Source organism: Sus scrofa, chromosome 2 (genome assembly GCF_054392235.1).
Source record: "Sus scrofa isolate SSC_HxYL_T2T_F1_AM1 chromosome 2, Sscrofa_HxYL_maternal_Yorkshire_Landrace_v2.0, whole genome shotgun sequence".
NCBI lineage: Eukaryota > Metazoa > Chordata > Mammalia > Artiodactyla > Suidae > Sus > Sus scrofa.
This window is the reverse complement of record NC_139384.1, coordinates 144,636,610-144,662,484: the sequence shown is the minus strand read 5'-3', so window position 1 is coordinate 144,662,484 and position 25,875 is coordinate 144,636,610. Positions and strand designations below refer to the sequence as shown.

General features: G+C 37.5%; 1 protein-coding gene across 9 annotated transcripts in view; it reads left to right on the top strand.

Moving 5' to 3' along the window:
* The window catches only part of MEIKIN (meiotic kinetochore factor), a 102,969-nt gene that overhangs the window by 64,367 nt on the left and 12,727 nt on the right, over positions 1-25,875 (top strand). For 5 of the 9 annotated variants that reach the window (XR_014838767.1, XM_085014554.1, XM_085014556.1 and 2 more), the window contains one exon: positions 4,108-4,188. Coding sequence is in view for 8 of the 9 variants with exons in the window: in XM_085014554.1 (XP_084870680.1) it covers positions 4,108-4,188 (81 nt within the window). In the remaining variant the exon portion in view is untranslated. Of the gene's footprint in view, positions 1-4,107; positions 4,189-6,797; positions 7,111-25,875 lie in introns of those variants that run through there. The other 4 variants (XM_085014552.1, XM_021084744.2, XM_085014551.1 and 1 more) reach the window with 3 other exon arrangements.

Here is a 25,875-nt window from a genome sequence, read left to right as displayed (position 1 = left end):
ATATTAGTGGTTACTTAAGACTAGTGGGGACAGAATGGAAGTTGACTGCTTATGGTTTTGAGGTTTCTTTTAGGAGGGATAGAATGTTCTAAAATGGGCCACTTAGGAGGAGAAAGGGATAAGAAAGTAAGTATAATGATGGATGGTGATACATAAGGAAGGAATAATACAGGAGAAAGATCCTGGATGAAGATAGCATGAAAAAAAGATTAACATGGTAGGATTAGAAAGTTTGAGATTTCAATGATGAAGAAGTTTATTTCATGAAGGTAACTGAGCAGGGGTTGGAAGGATATCAGAAGCTATTTGAATGGCGATTCTGTACTTTCTGTTGATGGCAAGGGCTAAGTTTGATCATAGTGTGACTGAAATGGCGTTAGGGGAAAAGGTTATTGGAAATGCAGAGGTCAAGCAACTGAGAGGCCTGTTGATTGGCTGATTATCCACTTGGATGATAAAATTGCTGGGGATGACAGGAGTGAGAGAAAAGGCTGTATGCAAGGTGTGAAATTATCAGTGGAAGAAAGGAGTCAGTAGACTTCTTTGTACCTCACTCTTTGCTTCATACCATTGTTCTTTCCTTTCCTTGGAATATACCTTACTGCTTCCTTCGTCTCCCCTTTCTCTGTCATCCTTCTAATCCGCTTACCCCCAACTCAAAATCTTGTCTTTCTTTCAGGACTCAACTTGCAGATTGAATCTCATCAGTTAGGTTGATTGATTTAAACTTGGAATATTATTATAAACACATCTTGAAAGCATAAGAAAAGTCATATAACTTAGGACAAGCAGTCACTGAACAGTCTGCAGCTTTCAGTGCAGGGACTAGTTGGTAAAGCAATACACTTTTTTGTAGTTGCAGCTCCCTAATGTCTTAGAAAGGACCTTTTCTTTCTTAAATGAAGATTATTGCACAACAAAAACACCTATATAAATATATTTAATATTTTCTCTAAAATTTAGTTTTAGTTTTAAAAAGTGTTAAATAAATAGATGTTATCATTTGTTTTCTTTTCACACAACACTGGGAGATGTTACCTTGAATGCGGTAGGGCAATTTTTTGAGCTGAGTATATTTCAAACTATTTTGTCTTTTTTTTTTTTTTGTCTTTTTTGTCTTTTTAGGACTGCACCCGAAGCATATGGAGGTTCCCAGGCCAGGGGTCTAATTGGAGCTGTAGCCACCGGCCTACGCCACAGCCACAGCAACGCCAGATCCGAGCCACGTCGGTGACCTACACCACAGCTCATGGCAACGCTGGATCCTTAACCCAATGAGTGAGGCCAGGGATTGAACCCACCATCATATGGTTCCTAGTCGGTTTCGTTTCTGCTGCACCATGATGGAAACTCCTATTTTGTCTTTTTTAAAAAATGTTTATTATAGTTGGTTTATAATGTTCTGTCAATTTCTGCTGTACAGAAAAGTGACCCAGTTATACATATATATACATAATTTTTTTTCACATCATCCTCCATCGTGTTCCATCACAAGTGATCAGATATAGTTCCCTGGGCTGTACAGCAGAATCACAATGCTTATCCATTCCAAATGCAATAGTTTGCATCTACTAACCCCAAACTCCAAGTCCATCCCAATCCCTCTTCCCTCCCTTTTGGCAACTACAGGTCTGTTCTCCATGTCCATGAGTTTATTTCTTTCCTATAGATAAATTCATTTGTGCCACATATTAGATTCCAAATGTAAGTGATATCATACGGTATTTGTCTTTCTCCTTCTGACTCTTCACTTAGTATGAGAATCTCTAATTCCATCCATGTTGCTGCAAATAGCGTTATTTTTTATGGCTGAGTAATATTCCATTGTGTATATGCACCACATCTTCTTAATCCATTCATCTGTCCTTGGACATTTAGGTTGTTTCCATGTTTTGGCTACTGTGAATAGTGCTGCAATGAACATAGGGGTGCATGTATCTTTTTTAATGAAAGCTTTGAGTATATGCTCAGGAATGGGGTTGTTGGATCATATGGTAGTTCTATATTTAGTTTTCTGAGGTACCTCCATATTGTTTTCCATAGTGGTTGTACCAATTCACATTCCCACCAACAGTCATTTTGTCTTTTAACAGAGTTTTTCCTTAAATATGTAGAAAATCTTACATTTTTAAGAATAATTTTTAGCTTTTAAGTTTAAAACTTTATTTCAAGTTGAGGGAATAATAGAAATATATATATATTCCACTTAAATTATAACAATTATAATACACATACATATTACAATATAAATAGGACATCTGAGAGGTGCTACAAATGTCTTTATAGCACTGTGAAATGTGTTTTATGATTGTAAATTTGTTTTAGCCTGAAAAAGATCCTAAAGCTAGAGATAAAAATTTTCAAACAAAGTTAAGTTCTTGTCATCTAAACATCAAGCCTCCATCATCTTTCCAGTGGAAAGATGTTGTGGAAAACAGTGCAGTTAAATCAGGTGCCAAAGTTTTGCTGCCTCAGCCCCTCAAACTTGTATTGGTAAGCACTAGCATTTTATTAACTAATTCTTGAAAAGACTATAAAAAGAAAATGTACTTACTGGAAAAATACACATAATTTCTTAACAAATCTAGGAAAAAATACAGAGAAGCTATATACTTACAGCTATATACAGGCAGGTGTTTTTTGTTTTGTATTTTTGTTTTTTGTTTTTTTGTTTTTGGCTGCCCTCATGTCCTGTGGAAGTTTCCAGACCAGAGATTGAACTTGTGCCACAGCAGTGACCTGAGCTACTGCAGTGGCAATGCCAGCTCCTTAATCCACTGTGCCACAAGAGCAGTCCCAGGCAAGAGTTTTTCAAATGGACTGACAATTGACAGTTGTGTCATTGGGACCACTGGTAGGAGGATATTCAAGCAGAATTAAGTCAAGTGGCATATTGGAGGGGGTAATACTTGAGAAAGGAAAGCAGGAAGGAAGCGGGATTGGGCTGGAATAGCTCAACCTTCAATGCAGATCTGACAGAAGCTCTCCCAGTGGGGAGATCTGGAGCAAAGATTGTTCAGTAAAGGAATACTGTTGGGATGCTATGCTGAGATGTTGGCTGAATCTTGCCCGAGAAGATGATGGCCTCAACTTGTAGGGTGAAGCATATTATAAAAATGTTTCGGCTGGGAGCTACTTGCAGTGAAATAACATGTTTTTTGTTCAAGGACATCTGAGCAGAGCACCTCTGTGCTTGCCACAATGGTAATTATAGCTGTCATTGGGCATCTCCTACCTCCTGGCATCCTAGGTTCTCTTTACAAGTACTATTTGTAACCTTTGCCTGGAAATCCCTAGGATAGAATAACCCCCATTTTCCAGATGAAGAAATTAAAAGAGTATGTACCCTGGAGTTCCAGTTGTGGCTCAGCGGGTTAAGAACCTGACTGGTATCCATGAGGATGTGAGTTTGATCCCCGGCCTCGCTCACTGGGTTAACGATCCCATGTTGCTGTAAGCTGCAGGGCAAGTCGTAAATGTGGCTGGGATCTGGTGTTGCTGTGGCAGTGATGTAGTCCAGCAGCTACATTTCCAATTCAACCCCTAGCCTGGGAACTTTCATATGCATGGGAGCAGCCCTAAAACGACAAAAAAAATTTTTTTAAAGCTTATATACCTAATAAATAAGAGAACTAACATATTTAGTGTACTAGATAAATATATCCATAAAATTTTTTGAACAAAATTTTCCTAATGAATATTCCAGCATATATCTTGAACAAGTAGTTTAAGAAAGTTTATCCAGAAAGAAAAGAAAGCGTGCAAGAAAGAAAAGAGGAGAGAAAGAAAAAAGAACTATAACACAACTTCCCGATGATGTTCTAGTTTTGAGTTTGGGTTCCAGACTTGGCAGCATATAATGACACCATTCGAAGCGATTTATTAGTTATACCACATAGAGTTATCTTGGAAGTTGTTTGACCTAGCTCAAGGCAGAAAATTCTTTAGTTACCTGTCTAGTAGTTTAAAATTTAATTAACAGATTAAAACTTTATTACTGTTAAACATTATGATCTAGTATGCTATTTTAAATTTTTTGTTTTTACTGCATTAAAGTAATTTATATTTTCTGTATTCAATCCCCTATTTCACAAAATATACTGAAAGAATACAAATTCCAGTACTTCTGATAAGAAAAGCAGAGGCCTGTTAACAAGTACTCCATCTTCCCAAACAGCTGGTTTAGCGGTAAGTATCATCAGCATTTGGCACGTGTCGTGTCTATTTTTTGGCTCCCCGCTCTCCTCATTATTCTGTTTCTGTAAGACCAGGGGAATATGCACATAGACTATAATGTCTTTATTTTCTGTTGCATAAATATACTTTCACCTGAAGTACTCTCTATGCTGCTATATATGAAAGAGATTATAATACTACACTACCAACTAAACATGTTAGTTCTCTAAATCATTAGGTATGCAATCTTTTTTATTTTACTTTAAAAAATTTTTATACTACAGTCTAACTTAAGAACATTGTTCATAATCCCATTAGCAGTCACTTATCATTCTTCCCATCTCATCCTCCAGGTCTGGGAAATTACTAATCTACTCTCTGTCTCTTTTCATGTTTGTGGTCAGTTCATATAAGTGGTATCAGATAATATGTGCCCTTTTGTTTCTGGCTGCTTTCACTTCTAATATTTTGAAAGATTCATCCATGTTAGAGTGTCTGTCAGTACTTTGTTCCCTATTTATGGCCGAATAATACCCTGTTGTAAGGATAGACCACATTCTGTTTACTAATTCATCAGTTCATGGGCATTTGGATGAACAATAGTGCTATGAATGTTCATTTACAAGTCTTTTTGGATGTGTTCTCAGTTTTCTTGGGTATATACATAGAAGTGGAAGTAGACGTAATGGGTTACATGGTAACTGTATGTTTAACACTTTTGGTAATGGACTTTAAAAAAACTTTATTGAGGTACAATTCACCTATTTAGGGAATAAAACTCAGTGGTTTTTAGTATATTCACAAATGTGTGCCATCATCACCCGAGTCAATTTTAGAACATTTTTATGACCTTAAAAAGAAACCACATACCCTTTAACCATTACTATTATCCCCTTATTCCCACTGACTGGCCCCAAGCAACCACTAATCTACATTCTGTCTCTATAGATTTCCTGGACATTTTAAATAAATAAAATCATGTAATACATAGTCTTTTGTGACTAACTTCTTTTACCTACCATAATATTTTCAAAGTTAATCCATATTTGAGAATGTATGACTACTTCTTTCCTTTTCATGGCCAAATAATCTTCTGTTATGTTTGTGGTCATTTGGGATATTTCTGCCTTTGGGCTATTATGAATAATGCTGTTTTAAACAGCATTTTGTGTGGATATATATTTTAATTTCTCTTGAGTATATACATAGCAGTAAAATTGCAAGGTTATATGGTAACTGTATGTTAATCATTAGAGAAATTGCTAGACTGTTTTCCAAAGTGGTTGAACAATTTTACATTCCTAGCAGCAGTGTGTGAATGTTCTGCTTTGTCTATATCCTCACCAACACTTAACCATCATCCATCTTTTTGGATGTGAAGTATTATCTCATTGTGATTTTGCACTTGAGCTTCTTGACCCTTTCTGTATCCTCTTTGGAGAAATGATTGCTCAGATCCTTTTTCCATTTAAAAATTAGCTTTTTATTGAGTTGTAAGTGTTCTTTATATGTTCTAGACACTAAATCCTTATCAGATAAATTATTTATTTTCTCTCATCCTGTGGCTGAATGCCAGTGTCTTTTAATAAATAAACATACTTTTGAGAACACTTAATGCTTTGACACTTTAAAGTCTATGTTTTGTTAGCAAATGAGTCTGAGACTAATTGCCCCTTGGTTCATTCTACAGCTTGCTGCCACCAAATGAGGCATATAGATTCCCCTCAATTTCAAGCTCTCTTTTCTTGACTGACGTGGCTGAAATGAGGCCAGTTGACTCAAGGACTTTGGGAGATTTTCATTTTTCCAGAGTCTTATTTTAATATGTACTTTCCTAACAGTGGTTCAAGATACACATGGTTAGGCCAGAAGTTGTTCTGTCCTCCTGTAAGGAAGAAGAGCTAGGCAAGGGCAGATACGTCCCACTCCCCACCCAGGACAGCTGATAATTCATTCTGAGCAGACATGTGTGTGTGTAGCCTAGGTTCAGGCCACATGACTCTAGTCAGATCTAGTTGTTCAGCATGACAAAGCTTGTTGGAGTCCCAACCTAAAGAGTATGAATCATGACTTCATTTTTAAGTATTTTGAATTTAATGTAGAAATATGTGGTAATTAAAGTAACTTGATAATGATATGGACATGGTGCTCAGGAAAGAGAGAGAGATTTTTAAATCTCTGGTGTTCAGTTGGTAGGCACAAAGAAAGCAAGGGCGAAACCAAAGCAGAGGCACTGGGAAAGGCCGACAGTTAAGGGAAGAGCAGGAGAAAACGTTCCATGAAGTGTAGTTGCTGCATAGATGAATTTCATTTAGTAGGCAGTTAATATATGTAAATTACATGATATTTTAACAAACAAAAATTCCTGTTTAAAAAATAATTTTAAGGTTACAGTCTTGAATTCTTCTTTATAGATACATTTGTTCCCAGTTAAACATACATCTTTTGAAGAAGATTTCTAAATATCAGTAATTGTCTTTATTCTGATAAAATTTTTCTTGTGACAAGTTCACAAGAAAATCCTTCTGTTGAGAAAGTAATTCACCTTTCTTTTAATTACTTAAAAGTAATTACTTTTGCAACATTTAACTTTTACAAAAGAGTAATATATTCTCTTATAGATTGATTTATCCTCAGTACAAAAACCATCTTTTGAAGAACTGTTTCCAAATGTCAGCAATTATGTTAATTCAAATGAAATTGTGCCTGTGTCAAGTTTGCAAGAAAATTCTTCAAATGAGGTAGTGTTTTCAAATTTTCCTTCAATTACTAAAAGAAATGATTACTATTATATTGGCTACCTTGTATATGAGGTACTTTAAGAAATCTGTAGCTTAGTTGAGGCTGATATCATCGACTTTTGGAGTCAGATACAGTTATAATTCCAAATAAAGGATACTAGGCTGACACACCCAAAACGCTTTGCATCCTCAGAACCTGGGGATATTACACAACTAGAAGAAACAGTAGTATTCTACTTTGATCCAAAACTCAGTTTTTTGTCTGTTCATATGGATCGTGGTCATCAACCTTGTTGTGTTGGAATTAATATATGGAAGGACTTTGCTCCACTAGTAAAGAACACACAAAACTCATGATTCTAAGAGGGAGGGATGGGAGTAGAGAGAGAGGATGACTGGAAAAAGAGAGAACAGAAAGAGAGAAGGAGGGGCAGGATCAAGATGGCAGAGGGGTAAAACGCAGCACTCACCTTCACCCACAAACACATTAAAAAAAACACATCTGCATGTAGAACAGTTCACACAGAACATCTACTGAACACTGGCAGAAGATCTTAAACCTCTAAAAAAGGCAAGAAACCCTCTACATAATTGGATAGAACAAAAGGGAAAAAAAAGAGAAGAAAAAAAAAAAAACTAATACGGACAGAACCAGCACTCCAGAGACAGAGCTGTGAAAGAGGAAAGGAGGGAGGCCCACTAACTGATGGGGAGATCAGCCAGGACTGAGGAGGAACCCCAAAGCCTCAGAGAAAAACCACAGTAGCCCGACTGAGGAGGGCAAAGCAGAGAGAGCAGAATAGACCGTCAGTACCACAGCCCAGAACACCAGAGTCTGAGACACTTGAGCAGGGTCCAGACTCTAAGACTCAGGCTTTGGAGGTAAATTCTGGGGAGAGGGGACTAGAATTGGCTGTGTGGAGACAACTTGAGGGCTAGGGGGTGGCGGGGAGTGGAGCACCACCGCTGAGGAAGCATGGGAGGAGGCATGGGTCTGCAGGAGGAGCAAGGTGCCATTGTTGGGGAGGGTGAGAGGAGGAGGGATAGGAACACCTTAGGAATATCTTTCTGTGCCCACACTAGGGCTCTCAGGTGGCAGGGCACTTCTTACGCAGACAATGAACAGCAAGGGCAAACAGCTGTAGCCATCTCAGATTCCAGAGATGGGTGTGGCCGGCTATCACTAGGGGTCTGTGGACAGTCACCACCTGTGGCCTTGGTCACCTCAGGGTTTGCCACAACAGAGGGCACTGCAGTCGAGCACCACCCATTGCCCTCACTACCCTGGGAATTCACTCACCCCGCTGTTCCCACTGCCAAAGGCTCTGGGTGCCACCTATACCTCCTTGAGGGTTACTGCCACTTCTCAGGGCCCTGCAACCTGGCACTGGCTACAGGCCCTGCCCATTGCCTCCATCTCCCTGGAAACAAGCACAGGATGTACACTGGCATACCCCCTTTTAAGGGGATAACAGCCTGCACACCCTGAAGAAAGAGACAGCAAGCATCCAAACCAAAAGCAGCTCTCATGCCACAAAGAATAGTGAGCCCTCACAAGCTACCCAGGGGTTTTTTATGCAAGAGCATATAAATAGTCCTCTAAGACTACAGCAGATAGTTGTCTTCCCTAAATTCACTGAATAAGAAAAATATAAGCAAAATGAAGATGCTCAGGAGCCAATCCCAGTTGAAACGACAGGAGAATTCCCTTGAAGGAGCAAACAATGAAACAGACTTTTGCAGTCTAACAGACAGAGTTCAAAATGGAGGTAGTGAAAATACTGAAGGAATTCAGAGCAGATTTCTTTCCCATTTCTTCCTGGCTTAGTCTTTCTTGGAAGATTGTATCTTCTCAGAATTTGTCTATTTCTTCTAGGTTGTCCTCTTTTTTTTTTGGCTTTTTAGGGCCACACTAGTGGCATGTTGAGGTTCCCACGGTAGGGGTCTAGTCGGAGGTGATGCTGCCAGCCTACACCACAGCCACAGCAATGCCAGATCCGAGCCGCATCTGTGAACTACACCACAGCTCATGGCAATGCCGGATCCTTAATCCACTGAGTGAGGCCAGGGATCAAATCCAGAACCTCATCATTCCTAGGTTGTCCATTTTATTGGCATATAGTTGCTTGTAGTAGTCTCTTATATTCCTTTGTATTTCTGTGATGTCTGTTGTAACTTCCCTTTTTCATTTCTAATTTTATTTTATTTTTGTTTTTTAGGGCCCTCCCATGGCACATGAGAGTTCCAGGCCAGGGGTCGAATCAGAGCTGCTGCTGCTGGCCTACACCACAGCTGTAGCAATGCCAGATATGAGCCATGTTTGTGACCTACAGCACAGCTCATGGCAACAATAGATCCTTAACACACTGAGTAGGGCCAGGAATTGAACACGCATCCTCATGGATACTAGTTGGGTTCATTACTGCTGAACCACAATGGGAACTCCTTAATTTCTAATTTTATTGATTTGATTCCTGTCTCTTTTTTTTTTCTTGATCAATCTATCTTAAGGTTTATCAATTTTGTTGATCTTTTCATAGAACCAGCTCTTAGTTTCATTGATCATTTCTATTGATTTCTTCTTTTCTATTTCATTATTTCAGCTATGATCTTTATGAGTTCTTTCATCCAGTTCACTTCAGGTTTTGTTTGTTCTTCTTGTTTTAGGTGTACGTTTAAGTTTTTTATTTGAGATTTTTCTTGTTTCCTGAGGTAAGCTTGTATTGCTATAAACTTCCCTTTTAGAACTACTTTTGATGCATCCCATAGGTTTTGGATTGTGTGTTTTCATTGTCATTTGTCTCTAGGTATTTTTAATTGCCTCTTTGATTTCTTCAATGATCCAGTGGTAGTGTAGTAGCATATTGTTTAGTCTCCACGTGTTTGTGTTTTTAGCAGTTTTTTTTTTAATCATTGATTCCTAGTTTTATAGAGTTGTGTTCAGAAAAGAAGCTTGATATGATTTTAGTTTTCTAAATTTACTGAGGGTTGATTTGTGGTCCAGAATGTGATCAGTCCTGGAGAATGTTCCATGTGTGCTTGAAAAGAATGTGTATTCTGCTACTTTTCAATGGAATATTCTTTAAATATCTATTCCATCCATCTGGCCTAATGGATCATTTAAGACCTGTGTTTCCTTGTTGATTTTCTGTCTTAATCATCTGTTCCTTGATGTAACTGGGGTGCTAAAGTTCCCTGCTATTATTGTGTTATTGTCTATTTCTCTTTTTAAGTCTGTTAGCAATTACCTTGTCTATTAAGATGCTCCTATGTTGGGTGCATATATGTTTACAATTGTTATATACTTCTTGGATTGATCCTTTGATAATTATGTAATGTCCTTTATCTCTCATAACATTCTTGATTTAAGGTCTATTTTATCTAAAATACTGCTACTCCAGCTTTTTTTTTTTTTTTTTTTTGTCTTTTTGCCTTTTCTAGGGCCACTCCTGCAGCATATGGAGGTTCCCAGGCTAGGGGTCTAATTGGAGCTGTAGCTGCTGGCCTGCACCAAAGCCATAGCAATGCAGGATCCGAGCCATGTCTGTGACCTACATCACAGCTCACAGCAATGCTGGATCCTTAACCCACTGAGCAAGGCCAGGGATCGAACTTGCAACCTCATGGTTCCTAGTTAGATTTGTAAACCACTGAGCCACGACAGGAACTCTGTCCAACTTTTTTTGATTTCTGTTTGCTGCTCCAGCTTTCTTTTGATTTTTGTTTGCATGGAATATCTTCTTCCATCCTCTATCAGTTTGTATGTGTCCCTCAAACTGATATGGGTCTCTTGAAGACATCATATATATGGGTCTTGTTTTTGTATCCATTCAGCTAGTTTATGTCTTTTAGTTGGAACATTTAGTCCGTTTACATTAATGGTAATTATTAATGTGAATGTTCCTATTGCCATTTTGTTAATTGTTTGGGTTTTTTTTTTTTTTTTTGGTCTTTTTTCTTCTTTTATTCTCTTGTGGTTTGATGAGTGTCTTTAATATTGTGTTTGGATTGCTTTTTCTTATTTGTGTGTGTGTCCAGTGTAGATTTTTGGTTTGCAGTTACCATGTGGTTTTGATATAGGAGTGTTTTAGATTGTTTTACATCGCTAGTCACTTAATTTGAAATACATTTCCAGTATGCTGCATTTTTACTCTGCTCCTCTCACGATTTTTAGTTTCAGTATCATATTTATTTGTGGATGATTTTTTGCCTGTATGTTTGCCTTTACCAGGGAGCCTTCTCCTTTGTAATTTTCTTGTTTCTAGTTGTGGGCTTTTCTTTCCCACCCGGAGTATTTTTTGTAAAGCTGGTTTAGTGTAGCTGAATTCTCTTAGCTTTTGCTTATCTGAAAAGCTTTTGATTTCTCCTTCAAGTCTGAATGAGAGCCTTTCTGGGTAGAGGATTCTTGGTTGGAGTTTTCTTCCTTTCATCACTTTAATTATAGCATGCCACTCCCTTCTGGCCTGTAGCTACTGCTGAAAAATTAGCTGATAACCTTATTGGGGTTAGCTTGTATGTTATTTATTACTTTTCCCTAGCTGCTTTCAACATTTTATCTTTGACTTTAATTTTGGTCAGTTTGATTAATATTAGTCTTAGGTGTTCTTCAGGTTCCTTTTATATGGTATTCATTGAACTTCCTGGATTTGAGTGACCACTTCCTTTCAAATATTAGAGAAGTTTTCAGCTATTATCTCTTCAAATATTTTCTTCACTCCTTTCTCTCTCTCTTCTCCTTCTAGCACTCTTATAATGTGAATGTTGGTGTTTTTAAAGTTGTCCCAGAGTGCTCTTAAACTGTCCTCATTTCTTTTCATTCTTTTTTCTTTGTACTGTTCTGTGTTATTGTTTTCCATCAGTCTGTCTTCTGCCTTGCTTATTTGTTCTTCTGTCTCTTGTATTCTGCTATTGGCTCCTTCTAGTGAATTTTTTATTTTGGCTATTGTAATTTGAATCTCTGCTTGTTTAATCTTTAAATCTTCTATTACTTTGTTCAGAATTTCTTATAATTTATCAATCTTTGCCTCAGTTTTTTTTCCGAGATCTTAGATCATCTTTTCGATCATTACTCTAAAGTCACTGTCATGGAGGTTGTTAATCTCCAGTTCACTTAGCTGTTTCTCCGGAGTTTTGCCTTATTTCTTCACTTCACTCATATTTCCTTCTGTGTTTTCATTCTGTATGGCTTTTTGTGGGGTTTCCTTTTTGCAGGCTAGAGGGTTGTAGCCTCTTTTGCTTCTGGTATCTGCTTCCTTCTGGGTTAAGCTGATATAGGATCTTGTGGCAGGCTTCCTGATGGGAGGGACTCGTGTCTGCCCACTGGTAGGTAGAGCTGAGTCTTGTAGCTCTGATGGGCGAGGTTCAGTCTCTGGGTATGACTAGAGATGGATGTGTGCCTAGAAGGACTTTAAGCAGTCTCTTTGCTGATGGGTTGGGGCTGTGTTCCCTCACTATTGGCCTGGGGCTTCTCAGTCCTGATTGGTGGGGCTAGATTTTTTCCAAAATGGCAGCCTCCAGGGGAGTTCACACTGATCATTTTCCTGGAATGTCTGCCTCCAATGTCCTGCCCCCACAGTGAGCCACAGCTGCCACCTGCTTTCCCAGATCTTTCAAGACCCACAGGGAGGTCTCACATAGATTCTTACAGAGTTCTTGCTTTGCCCTGGGACCCAATGCATTTGAAACCTTGTGTGCACTTGCCCAGAGTGGAGTCTGTTTCCCCAGTCCTGTGGAACTCCTGCATACAAGCCCTGCTGGTCTTCAACATCACATGCTCCTGGGACTCCTCCCACTTCTAGACCCCCAGACTGGGGAACCTGATGTGGGGGTTGGATCTCTAACTCCTTTGGGAGAGCTTCTGCATTATAGTTATTTTCCAGTCTGTGGGTTACCCCCTTGGCAGATATGATTTGCTTATATTATGAGAGCTCCCTTTCTACCATCTCACTGTGGCTTCTTTGCCTTTTGTGTAGAATATCTTTTTTGGTAGTTTTCAGTCTATTTTTTTGATAGTTGTTCAGCAGTTGCTTGTAATTTTGGTGTTTTTGTGAGAGAAGTTGAGCTTAAGTCCTTCTACTCCCGCATTTTGTCCCAGTCTTGAGGAAATCCCTTTCTCCTTTAGATGACCATGTGGTGAAAGAGTTTGCTCCAGATGACATACCCTTCCTCTGTCATATTAATTACTTACCTGTATATTCATATTTAAGATTGTGAATCTAAAAAACTGATTGGACACTCTGGTTCCTGGGTAGAGCTTACCAACTGTGAAATTCACTGTACGATAATTTGGCCAAGCCTATTACTTGTATCAGTGACATTCGCTCTTTCCTTTTGGATGGCAGAAAGCAACATCTTTCAGTGTCTTTCCTGGAGGGTAAATGCTTCTTAGGATTGAGAGTCTCAGCATCACTTATATTTAGTACAACACCTCCCCCTTCAACTTCTGGAAATTCCTCAGAGAGGAAACCATCTGTTATACCATTTTTGTAGAAAAATCCTCTAGTCTTTTGCTTGAGTTGGGGGAAAGCAGTTACAGGAAATAAGAGAGTAGATCTGGGAATCTGGCTTCTTTCTCTTTATATAAATATAGCATTTATAAAAAGAGAGTACACATAGTTTAAGGAAAAAAATTAATGAACACCCTTGTGCCTACTCACCATGTAGACAGTAAAATAGAACATAACAAATACTCAAATACTGTCCCCCCCAAAACCAAGGAGTCTCACTATGATTCCATTAACCCTCTCCCATAAGTAATAATTATCCTGAGGTTTATCATTCATTCCTCTTTTATAATATTTTTTTAATTTTATTGACATATACTTGACTTACAATATTGTGTTAATTTCTCCTGTACATCAAAGTGACTCAGTTATACATATGTATTCTTTTTTAAATTCTTTTCCATTGTGATTTATCCCAGGATATTGAATATAGTTCCTTATGCTGTACAGTAGGACCCTGTTGTTTGTCCATCCTGTATGTAATAGTTTGTCTCTGCTAATCCCAAACTCCCAGTCTTTTCCTCCCCTACCCCCCACCTTGGTAACCACCATGTTCTTTATATTTGTGCATCTGTTTCTGTTTCATAAATATGTTGATTTGTGTTGTATTTTTGATTCCACATACAAGTGATATCATATGGTATTTCTTTCTCTGACTGACTTCACTTAGTATGATAATCTCTAGATCTATCTGTCTTACTGCAAATGGCATTTTTCAGTTGTTTTCGATGGTTGAGTAATATTACAACACCACATCTTCATCCATTCATCTGTTGATGGATATTTAGGTTGTTTCCATGTCGTGACTATTGTAAATAGTGCTGCTATGAATGTAGGGGAGCATGTATTTTTTTGAATTATAGTTTTTCATATGCCAAGGAGTGGGATTGCTGGGTCATGTGGAAACTCATCTATTTTTAGTTTTTTGAGGAACCTCCCTTTTGTTGTCCATAGTGGCTGCACCAATTTACATTCCCACCAATCAGGTAGGGGGGTTCTCTTTTCTCCAAATCCTCTCCAGCATTTGTTATTTGTAGGCTTTTTAATGATGGCCAGTTCAAGGTGATACCTCATTATAGTTTGGATTTACATTTTTCTGATAATTAGCAGTGATTAGCATCTTTTCCTGTGCCCCTTTGGCCATCTGTATCCACTTTGGAGAAATGTTTATTTAGGTCTTCTGCCCATTTTTTGATTGGGTTGTTTATTTTTTTGTTACTGAATTGTAGGAACTGTTTGTAGATTTTGGAAGTTAAGCCTTTGTTGATCATATCATTTGCAAATACTTTCTTCCAGTCCATAGGTTGCCTTTTCATTTTGTTTATGATTTCCTTTGCTGTGCAAAAGTGTCTAAGTTCTATTAGATCCCTTCTTAAAAGTTTTGGTCTTACTTCTATTGCCTTGAGTGACTAACTTAAGAAGACATTGGTGTGATTTATGTCAGAGAATGTTTTGCCTGTGTTCTCTTCTAAGGGTTTTACAGTTGTTGTGTGGTGTAAGGGTGTGTTCTAACTTCATTGATTTACATGTGGTTGTCCAACTTTCCCAAGACCACTTGCTGAAGAGACTGTGTTTCCCCCACTGGTATATTCTTGCCCTTTGTCAGAGATTAATTGTCCATAGATTTGTAGTTTCTTTTTCTTTTTAAAACCAGTATCTTTACTAAATCTTTCATTCCGTGAGCATCATATATTTCCTGATTTATTTAGGTGCTCTTTAATATTTTTCAATAAACTTTTTATTTTAAGGAGAATGACCTTGCAGTTTTTTGTTAGACATATTCCTAGGTACCTTGTATTATTTGATGCTACTGTGAATTATGTATTTTTATAATTATATTTTCTAACTTTTTGTTTATGGAGTACATAAATAGAAATGATATGTATGTATTTGTGCATAACCAAAACCCTGCTAAATCCTATTAATGCTAATATATGTTTGTGGATTCTTTTGGATTTTCTGTGTAGACAGTCATATCATCTGTGAATAATAATAGTTTTGATTTTTCCATGTGAATTGTCCTATATTGTTCCATATAGCTGATAAGACCTCCAGAACAATGTATTTCTTATTTGAGATCATAGGGGAAATTGTTTTAAAAGTTTCACTGTTAAGATTAAAGATTGTGCAACTGTGTTGTAGATAACTTGTACTAAGCAATATAACTTGCGGTAAGATGCAACTCAAAAAATTTTAGTAGCTAAAACAACAGAGGTTCATTTCTTGCTCATGCCGCATCTCCATTCACTTGACTTAAGGTTCTGCTCGTTGTAGCTGATAGAGAAGCCTCCATCTTGAATATTGGTAGAAGGTATGCCAGTGGGCTCTGGAAAGTCTTCTCACATTGGTAATTAAATATTCTGATACTTCTGCTCAAAACTCATTGGCCACAAATAGTCACATGGCCTTCCTGAACCAGAAGAGGGCCAGGAATTTAATTTTCTCCAAGAAAAAACAAAAATCATTGAGAAACAATACTTGAAATCACTACATCTTTTACTAGGTTGAGAAATTTCCAGTATTTATAGTTTTCTAAGATGCATGAGTTTTATTAAATTTTTTCTGCATCTTTTGGGTATATGCTTGTGTGTTTTTTTCTCTGCCCATTGATGCTATCATTCCACTGCCTTCTCACTTACCTGTTGCTGTTGAGACTCTTCTACTAGCCTAATTGTCATTTCCTTGTAAATTATATGTATGCAGAAAAGGGTTAAATTGGCAGGCCTGCACATTCCAAGACCTATCCTATGATGAGGCTCCTGGCAGATGACCTCTGAGCCCTTGGAGTATCCTGCTCAATAAGAGTGTTTTTTTATGTCCTGAACTAGGCCACATAGTTTATGCTAACAATGTGATTTATGGTAAACACCTGTTTTTGTTGCCTGAGGCTTTGGGACAACTTGTATTAGTTGACCTCTGGGGTACTGGGGTCTGAGTAGCTGAGATCAGTCATGCAGGCACTGCATGCTTATGTGACTACTCCAAATAGAAACCATGATGCCAAGGCTCACTGAGCTTCCCTGGTTGGCAGTACTTTGCACATGGGAAAATTGAATACTGTCCATGTGACTTCAACTAGGGGTAGACAACTGCAAGCCTGTCCTCCTGAATTTAGCCCTGTATGCTTTTTCTTCTGAACTCTACCCAATGTGCCTTTTCCTTTTCCTGATTTTAATATTTTAAAATTAATTTTTTTTGGTATTGAAGTAGAGTTGATTGGCCATATTATATTATTTCCTGTTGTATAGTGATTTAGTATTTTTGCAGATTGTACTCCATTATAAGTTATTGTAAGATAATGGCTAAAATTCTTGTGCTGTATAGGATATCCTTATTGCTAATCTATTTTATACGTGGTAATTTTTATCTATTAATCTAATCCCCCTAATTTGTCCCTCTCTTCTTCCCTCTTCTTTTTGATAGCCACAAGTTTGTTTTCTATACCTGTAAGTCTGTTTCTCTTTTGCAAAATATATTTATTTGTATTATGTTTTTAGATTCCACATATAAATGATATTATACACTATTTATGTTTCTCTGATGTATTTCATGAAGCATAATATACTCAAGGTCTATCCACATTGCTGCAAATGGCAGAATTTTATTCATCTGTATATATCGTCTTCTTTATGCATCCATCTATTTTGATGAGCCCTTGGCTTGCTTCCACGTCTGGCTATTGTAAATAGTGCTGTTGTGAACACTGGGGTGCATTTATCTTTTCAAATTAGTGTTTTTGTTTTTTTCTAAATCTATACCCAGGAGTGGGTTAAAATGGTAGTTCAATTCTTAGTGGTTTGAGGAACTTCCATATTGTAAATAGTGGCTTCACTAATTTACATTCCACCAACATTGTACAAGGATTCCCTTTTCTCTAGATCCCCTCCAACTTTTGTTTTTTGCAGACTTTTTGATGATAGCCATTCTGACAAGTGTGAGGTGATATCTTATTGTTTTGACTTACAGTTCTCTAATAATTAGTGATGTTGAGCATCTTTTCATGTGTCTAATAGCCATCTCTATGTCTTCTTTAGAAAAATTTCTATTCACATCTTCAGTCCATTTTTTTATTGGGTTGTTTTGGGTTTTTTTGATACTGAGTTATATGAACTCTTTACATATTTCAGATGTTAACCCCTTTTGGTCTCATCATTTGCAAATATATTCTCCCGTTCTGTAGATTGTTTTTTTCATTTTGTTGATAGTTTCCTTTGCTGTTCAAAAGCTTTAAAGTTTAAGTAGGTCACATTTGCTTATTTTGGGTTTTATTTCCATTACTCTAGGAGATAGATCCAAAAAAATATTGCTACTATTATGTCACAGAGTGTTCTGCTTATGTTTTCCTCTAGGATTTTTATGGTTTCAAATCTTTTTTATTTTTTATTTTTTTGTCTTTTGTCTTTTTAGGGCCACACCCACAGCATATGGTGGTTCCCAGGCTAGGGGTCAAATAGGAGCTGTAACTGCCGGCCTACACCACAGCCACAGCAACACGGGCTCCCGAGCCATGTCTGCAACCTATACCATACTCATGGCAATGTCAGATCCTTAACCCACTGAGCAAGCCAGGGATTTAACCCACATCCTCAAGGATGCTAGTTGGGTTCATTAACCATTGAGCCACAATGGGAGCTCCCCCAAATTGTATACTTAGGTCTTTAATCTATTTTCGGTTTATTTTTGTAAATAGTTTTAGAAAATGTTCTAATTTCATTATTTTACATGTAGCTGTTCAGTTTTCTCTAGAACTGCTTGTTGAAGAGGTTATCTTTTCTCCACTATACGTTCTTGCATCCTTTGTCATAGATTAATTGTTATAGATATGTGGATATATTTCTGGGCTCTTTCCATTGATCTTTGTGTCTGTTTTTGTGCCAAATTAATTAATTAATTAATCAAAACAGATAACTTTTTTGAGTACTGTAGCCTTTTCTGATGTCTGGAGGGGTTATACCTCCAGCTTTATTCTTTTTTTCTCAAGTTTGTTTTGGCAAGTTGGGATCTTTTGTGATTCCATATAAATTTTAGCACTATGTTTTCTAGTTATATAAAAAATGTCATGTTTATTTTGATAGGAATTGTATTTAACCTGTAGATTGCTTTGGGTGGTATGGACATTTTAATAATATCAATTCTTCTAATCCAAGAGCATGGGATATATCTCCATTTCTTTGTATCACTATTAGTGTATAGAGATGCAACAAATTTCTGTATATTAATCTTGTGTCATGCAACTTTACTGAATCCATTTATTTCCAGTAATTTGGGGATAGAGGCTTTAGGGTTCTATACAAAGTATCTTACTATCACAAATAGGGACAGTTTTACTTCTTCAATTCCAATTTGGATACTTTTTGTTTATTTTTCTTATATTATTGCTATACCTAAGACTGCCAGGACTGTATTGAACAGAATTGGTGAGAGTGTGCATTCTTGTCTTGTTTCTAACTTTAAAGGAAAAAGCTTCCACCTTTTCACTATTGAGTATATTAGTGTGGGTTTGTCATAGATGGCTTTCATCATGTTGAATTATGTTCCCTCTATTTCCACTTTGTTGAGAGTTTTTATCATGAATGGATGTTGAATTTTGTCACATGCTTTTTCTGTGTCTGTTGAGATGGTCTTGTGATTTTTTAGCCTTCCTTCTGTTAATATGATGTATCAAATGATTGATTCACAAATGTTGAACTGCCCTTGTGACCTTGGAATAAATCCAACTTGATCATACATATGATCTTTTTTATATATTATTGGATTCAATTTTCTAATATATATATTTTTTCTTTTGGCTATACCCATGGCACATAGAAGTTCTTGGGCCAGGAATCAATTCTGAGCCACAGCTGCCACCTACACCACAGCTGCAGCAACACTGGATCCTTAACCCACTGTGCTGGGCCAGGGATTGAATCTCTGCCACCACAGTGATACCATATCATTAACCTACTGCACCACAATGGGAACTCTAGTTTGCTAATATTTTATTGAGGTTTTTTGCATGTATATTCATCAAAGATACTGGCCTGTAATTTTCCCTTTTTATAGTATTTTGGTATCAGGTCAGTGGTGACCTTGTAGAATGAATGAATTTGGGATAATCCAATTTGGGAGTGTTTACTCTTCTTCAGTTTTCTTGGAATTATTTGAGGAGAATAGGTGTTTGTTCTTCATATGTTTCATAGAATTCCTGTTAAGCTGTCTGGTTCTGAACTTCTATTTGCAAGGAGTTTTTTATTTTTTTATTTTTTGCTTTTTTAGGGCCAAACCAGCGACGTATGGAAGTTCCTGGGCCAGGGACTGAAACGAAGCTGCCTCTGCAGGCCTGCATCACAGCCACAGCAATTTGGGATTCAAGCAGTGTCTGTGACCTACACCACAGCGCTCAATAATGGCGGATCCTTAACCTACTAAGTGAGACCAGGGATTGAACCCACATCCTCATGGATACTAGTTGGGTTTGTAACCCACCGAGCCACAGTGGGAACTCCTGCAAGTTTTTTAAATTATATATTCTGGGAGTTCCTGTAATGATGTGGTGAAAACAAATCCAATGAGGAATCATGAGGCTGCAGGTCCGATCCCTGGCCTTGCTCAGTGGGTTAGGATCCAGTGTTGCCATGAGCTGTGGTGTAGCTCGAAGACATGGCTGGGAACCTGCATTGCTGTGGCTGTGCTGTAGGCCGGGAGCTGTAGATCTGATTAGACCCCTTGCCTGGGAACCTCCATATGCCGTGGGTGTGGCCTTAAAAAACAAATAAATATATATATATATTCTGTTTCACTTCTAATGCTGAATATGTTTAAATTGTCTTGTTACTTTTTGATTCAGTATTGGCAGTTTTGTATGCTTCTGTAAATTTGTCTATTACTTTTAGGTTGTTCAGTTTGTTGGCACATAACTGTTCATGGTATTAGGATTTTTTGTATTTCTGTGGAACAGTTGTTATTTCTCCTCTTTCATTACTTATTTTGTTTATCTGAGTCCTCTCTTTTTTCTTCTGGGTAAAGTTTTATCAGTTTTATCTTTTTATAAACCAGCTTTTGTTTTTATTGATCTTTTCTATTGTTTTTTTTAATCTCTATTTTTACTTATTTCCTCTCTGATACTTATTATTTCCTACCTCCTGCTGACTTTGGTCTGTGTTTGTTCTTTTTTCTAATACTTTTAGGTGGTAGAGTAGTTTGTTTATTGGAGAATTTTCTTGTTTCTTGAGGAAGGACTGTATCAGTATAAATTTCTCTCTCAGAACTATTTTTGTTGCATCTCATAGATTTTGGAAACTTTTGTTTCCATTTCATTTATCTCAAGATACTTTTTGGTTTACTCTTTGATTTTATCATTGAACTGTTGGTGTTTATTGGTATGTTGTTTGGTCTCCACATGTTTTGTTCTTTTCTCTTTTTCCCGTAGTTGATTCCTATTTACATACCATTGTGGTTGGAAGAAATATTTAATATAATTTCTGTCCTTTTAAGATTGTTTAGGCTTATTTGGTGGCCTGATATGTGGTTTATCCTAGAGAACATTTTATGTGCACTTGGAAAGAATGTGTATTCTTCTGCTTTTGGATTTAATGTCCTATCGATATCTATGAAGTATAACTGGTCTGTTGTTTCACTTAAGACCATTGTTTCCTTGTTCATTTGCTGTCTGGCTGACCTTTCCATTGATGTCAGTGCAGTGTTCAAGTCCCCTACTATTATTGTATTATTGCCAATTTCTTCTTTTATGACCGTTAGTATTTGCTTTGTATATTAAGCACTCCTTTATTGGGTGTGGATATGTTAAAGAGTTTAATGTCCTTTTCTGGTAGTGATTCCTTTATCATTATGTAATTGTTTTCTTTGTCTTTTGTTATAACTTCTGTTTTAAAGTCTATTTTGTCTGATATGAGTATTGCTACCCCCTCTTTTTTGTTGTTTTTGTTTGCATGTAATATATTTTTATCTCCCCTCACTTTCATCTGTGTGTGTCTTAGGCCCCAAAGTGAGCCTCTTCTAGGCAGCATGTTGAAGGGTCTTTTAATCTAATCATCCTCCCTATGTCTTTTGATTGCAACATTTAATCCATTAACACATAAAGTAGTTATTGATAGGTATGTACTTACTGCCATTTTATTGCTTTCTTCCAGATGTTTTTGTAGTTTTTTTTCTGTTCTTTACATTTTTTCCCCTACCATTGTGGTTTGATGAGTTTCTTTAATAATATGCTTTTTTGGAGTTCCCGTCGTGGCGCAGTGGTTAACGAATCTGACTAGGAACCATGAGGTTGCGGGTTCGGTCCCTGCCCTTGCTCAGTGGGTTAACGATCCGGCGTTGCTGTGAGCTGTGGTGTAGGTTGCAGACGCGGCTCGGATCCCGCGTTGCTGTGGCTCTGGCGTAGGCCCGTGGCTACAGCTCCGATTCGACCCCTATCCTGGGAACCTCCATATGCCGTGGGAGCGGCCCAAGAAATAGCAACAACAACAACAACAACAAAAGACAAAAAGACAAAAAAAAAAAAAAATAATAATATGCTTTTGTAAATTTCTTTTTGGTTTCTGTTTATCTCTTGTAGGTTTTTTGTTTGTTTTTTTGATCAAACCATGCCACAGCAGTTGACAACATGAGATACCTAAGCCACTAGTCCACCAAGAAACTCCTATTGTAGTGTTTTGATTTGTGGTTACCATAGATATAATATTGACCCATAATTATATCTACTTGTTTAAAACTTGTAGTCATTTAAGTTCAAACATTTCTAAAAGACCTACATTTTTTGCTCTTTGCCCTCACATTTTCTGTTTGTGTCATGTTTTATATCTTCATGCTTATCCCTTAACTGTTTATTGTAATTATAGTTGCTTTTATAATTTTTTGCCTCTTAATCTGCATACTGGCTTATTTAAGTAATCTTTAATTTTTACTATGTATCGTCTTTTCCTAGTGGAACTTTCTCTTTCCTCTAGATTCTTTTCCGTTTAGAGAATGTCAGCATTTCTTTTAGGGTGTCTTTAATATTGATGAATTACTTGTAGTTTTTGCTTGAGAAACTTTTAATTTCTCTTTCTTTTCTAAATGATAATCTTGCTAGGTAAAGTATCCTCAGTTGCAGTGTTTTCTTTTCTTTTTTTTTTTTCTTTTGCTTTTGAGGGCCACACCTTTGGCATATAGAAGTTCCCAGGCTAGGGGTGAATTGAAGCTGCAGCTACTGGCCACACCCACAGCAGTGTCAGATCTGAGTCATGTCTGCAGCCTACACCACAGCTCCAAGCAACGCTGGATACTTAACTCTCTGAGCAAGGCCAGGGATCAAACCTGCTTCCTCATGGTTACTAGTCAGGTTTGTCACTGCTGAGCCACAATGGGAACTTTGGTTGCAAATTTTTCAGTTTCAGGACTTTGAATATTTCATGCTACTCTCCTCTGGCCTGCAAAGTTTCTGCACATAAATCAGCTGGTGGTTGTATGAGGATTCTCTTAAACATGGCTCTTTTTTTCCTCTTGCTGCTTTTAGAATTCTCTCTTTATCTTTGACTTTTGCCATTTTGCTTGTGATATGTCTTGGTGTGGATTTGTTTGGGTTCATCTTGTTTGGGACCCCTTGTGCTTTCTCTACCTGAATATGTGTTTTCTTCTTTAGGTTTGTGAAGTTTAATTTTTTAAACTTAATTTCTTAATTCTTTAAGCCTTAATTTCTTTAAATACAGTTTCAGTTTCCTTCTCTCTCTATTCTCCTTCTGGAACTCCTAAAATGTGAACTATTGTCACAATTAGTGTTATCCCAAAGATCTCATAGATTTCTTTTGTTTTTTTTTTTAAATTAGTCTTTCTTTCTGCTGTTCTGATTAGATGATTCCCATTATTTTATCTTCCAAATCACTTATACATTCTTCTGTATCACTTGGTCTGCTATTCATTCCTTCTAATGTATTTTTTATTTCAACTATGGAATTCTTCATTTCTGATGAGGTCTTTTTTGTATATTTTATTTCCTGGTTAAAATGATCAGTTTTTAGATCAGTTGTTTTTCTTAATTCATTTAACTTTTTTATTACCAATGTTTTGAATTCTTATCTGGTAAATTCCTTATTTCTGTTTCATTATTTTTTTTCAGAGGTTTTTCTCTTGCTCTTTTAATTGAGGGCAGTTCCTTGGCCTTTTCATTTTACTTAACTTTCACTACCTTTGTGAATTTAAGTGAAACCGTTACCAATTATGATCTTGAAGGGATGTTCTTATGTGAAAATTTCTCATTGTAAACTGTATGTGCTTGATGCCTTTGATAGCAGTGATGGATTTGACGTGGATGCCTGTCATGTCTTTTTTGGGTGTGTGCTGACAGCTATCACCTTGAAAGTCACTGGGGCTGGAGACGGAGGAGTTAAAACTTGTATAGGCTGTGAGGAAGGACTTCCTCTCTGCTGAGTGGCTGTCACCAGTCTTTCATGGGTGGGCTCTGATCTAAAGTTGCTGGAATAGAAGCAATAACGATTGAGCTCACACTGGCTCTGTTCCCTTTAACTGTGTTTTTCCTTCTCCCTGCACTAGCACCTTTGCCCTGAAGGAAGGGAGGGCTGAAGTGAGTGGGGCTTGTGTAACTACTGTGGTCCAGTGCTCTGCCTGTGTAGTTCACATCTTTTCCCTGCTCATGACTACCCCAGATCTAGTGTCATGGCATGGCATGGCATGAGGTGAGCGGGGCTGGAGTGTTCACTCATCTTGGGCTGGGGTATACAATGAGGCAATTGAGGGCAAATCCAGTAGTTGTGCTGCTGTCAAAAGTCTGGGCTGCTTCTGGGGGGTCTTTTGAGTAAGCACCAGCAATGGCCATCACTGCTCCACCTGCATTCTGCCCCAGGACTGGATTACCTTTGCATCACAAGATTGAGTCTTTTTCTCCGTCCTGGCTGCCCTAGATTCAGTGCTGCACTGTGGTGTGGAGTGAGCTGGGCCAGAGCATTCACTTAACTCAGGCTAGGGAATACAGCAAGGTGGTTGTGGGAAACCCAACAGCCATTAGGGAAGACCTCTGCCCTTCCCTGACTAGGGACAAGCCAGCACCTGTGTACTTGTCAAATGTGTGGAGTCCAGGTTTCTCCAACATTTATGTATCTCCCAGTGGTTCTCCATCCAGACAAAGGGGCTTGTTTCCTATGTGTAGAACTCCAGTACCAGGATAGCCAGTCTGCAGCTAAACCTGCTTACTCCCCAAAGTGGTGTCTACCTATAAAATCTCCTTTTTCCTGAGTCCATTCAGAGGGGCACATGTCCTGAACTGATGGCTTTTCTTTTCATCCTATTCAATTATGTGTATAATTTTCTTTCTTTCTTTCTTTCTTTTTTTTTTTCTTTTTTTTTTTTTTTTGTCTTTTTGCCTTTTTCTAGGACCACTCCCAAGGCGTATGGAGGTTCCCAGACTAGGGGTTTAATCAGAGCTGTAGCCACCAGTGCTAGAACCACAGCAATGCGGGATCCGAGCCACATCTGTGACCTACACCACAGCTCACGGCAACGCCAGATCTTTAACTCACTGAGCAAGGCCAGGGATTGAACCCGCAACCTCATGGTTCCTAGTTGGATTCATTTACCATTGCTCCACAACGGGAACTCCAGATATGTGTATATCTTTCTTAAAGCCTTGGTTGTACAGGAGTCCTTCTGCCAATTTTCATTTGGTTTTCAGTGAGAATTTTTCCACACGTAAGTATATTTTTGATATGTTCGTGGAGGGAAGTGAGTTCCATGTACTTTCACTCCACCATCTAGACCTCTGTCTCTGATTTTAATCTATATCTTTTTCCTGTAATAAATCATAATTGTTAAGTATAACAGCTTTTCTGAATCCTATGAGTCCTTCCAGCAGATCATTGAGCCTAAGTGTGACCTTGGAAATTGATATATCTTTTATTTCTGGCTTCTTTTAAGTTCCGCTTATCTTGGGTATGCTATAATTTCATGAGAATATGTACATAAATGGATCAATATTTTTGTTTGCTGTTCTTTTAAAATTCTAATTTCACTTGGAATATGAGGCTTCCTGAATCTGTGAACTCATGTCTCTCATCAATTTGGGAAATTTCTTAGATATTATCTTCTATTCTGTCTGGAATGGCAATTAGTGTAGGCCTCCAGTAGTATATGTTTCCATCTTCAATACCTTTCAACCTCTCTTTAATATTTTTCATTTATTTACTGTATTCTGGGTAGTTAATTTTTCAGTAATTTTTTCTTTAGCTGCTATTCTGCTTAAGCCCTTCATTGCATTTTTTATCTTAAACAATTTTATTTTTCATTTTAAGAAGTTAAAATTGTTTCTTTTTCAAATTTGCTTTCATTCCGGATAGTTTCTTGCTGCTTGGTCATCTGTGAGATTTCAGTTGTTAATTTGTAAACCATTTCATACACTGTTATTTTATTATGATTTGGAAATTCTAATATCTGGTGTTTTGGGCACTTCAATCCATTATTTGATA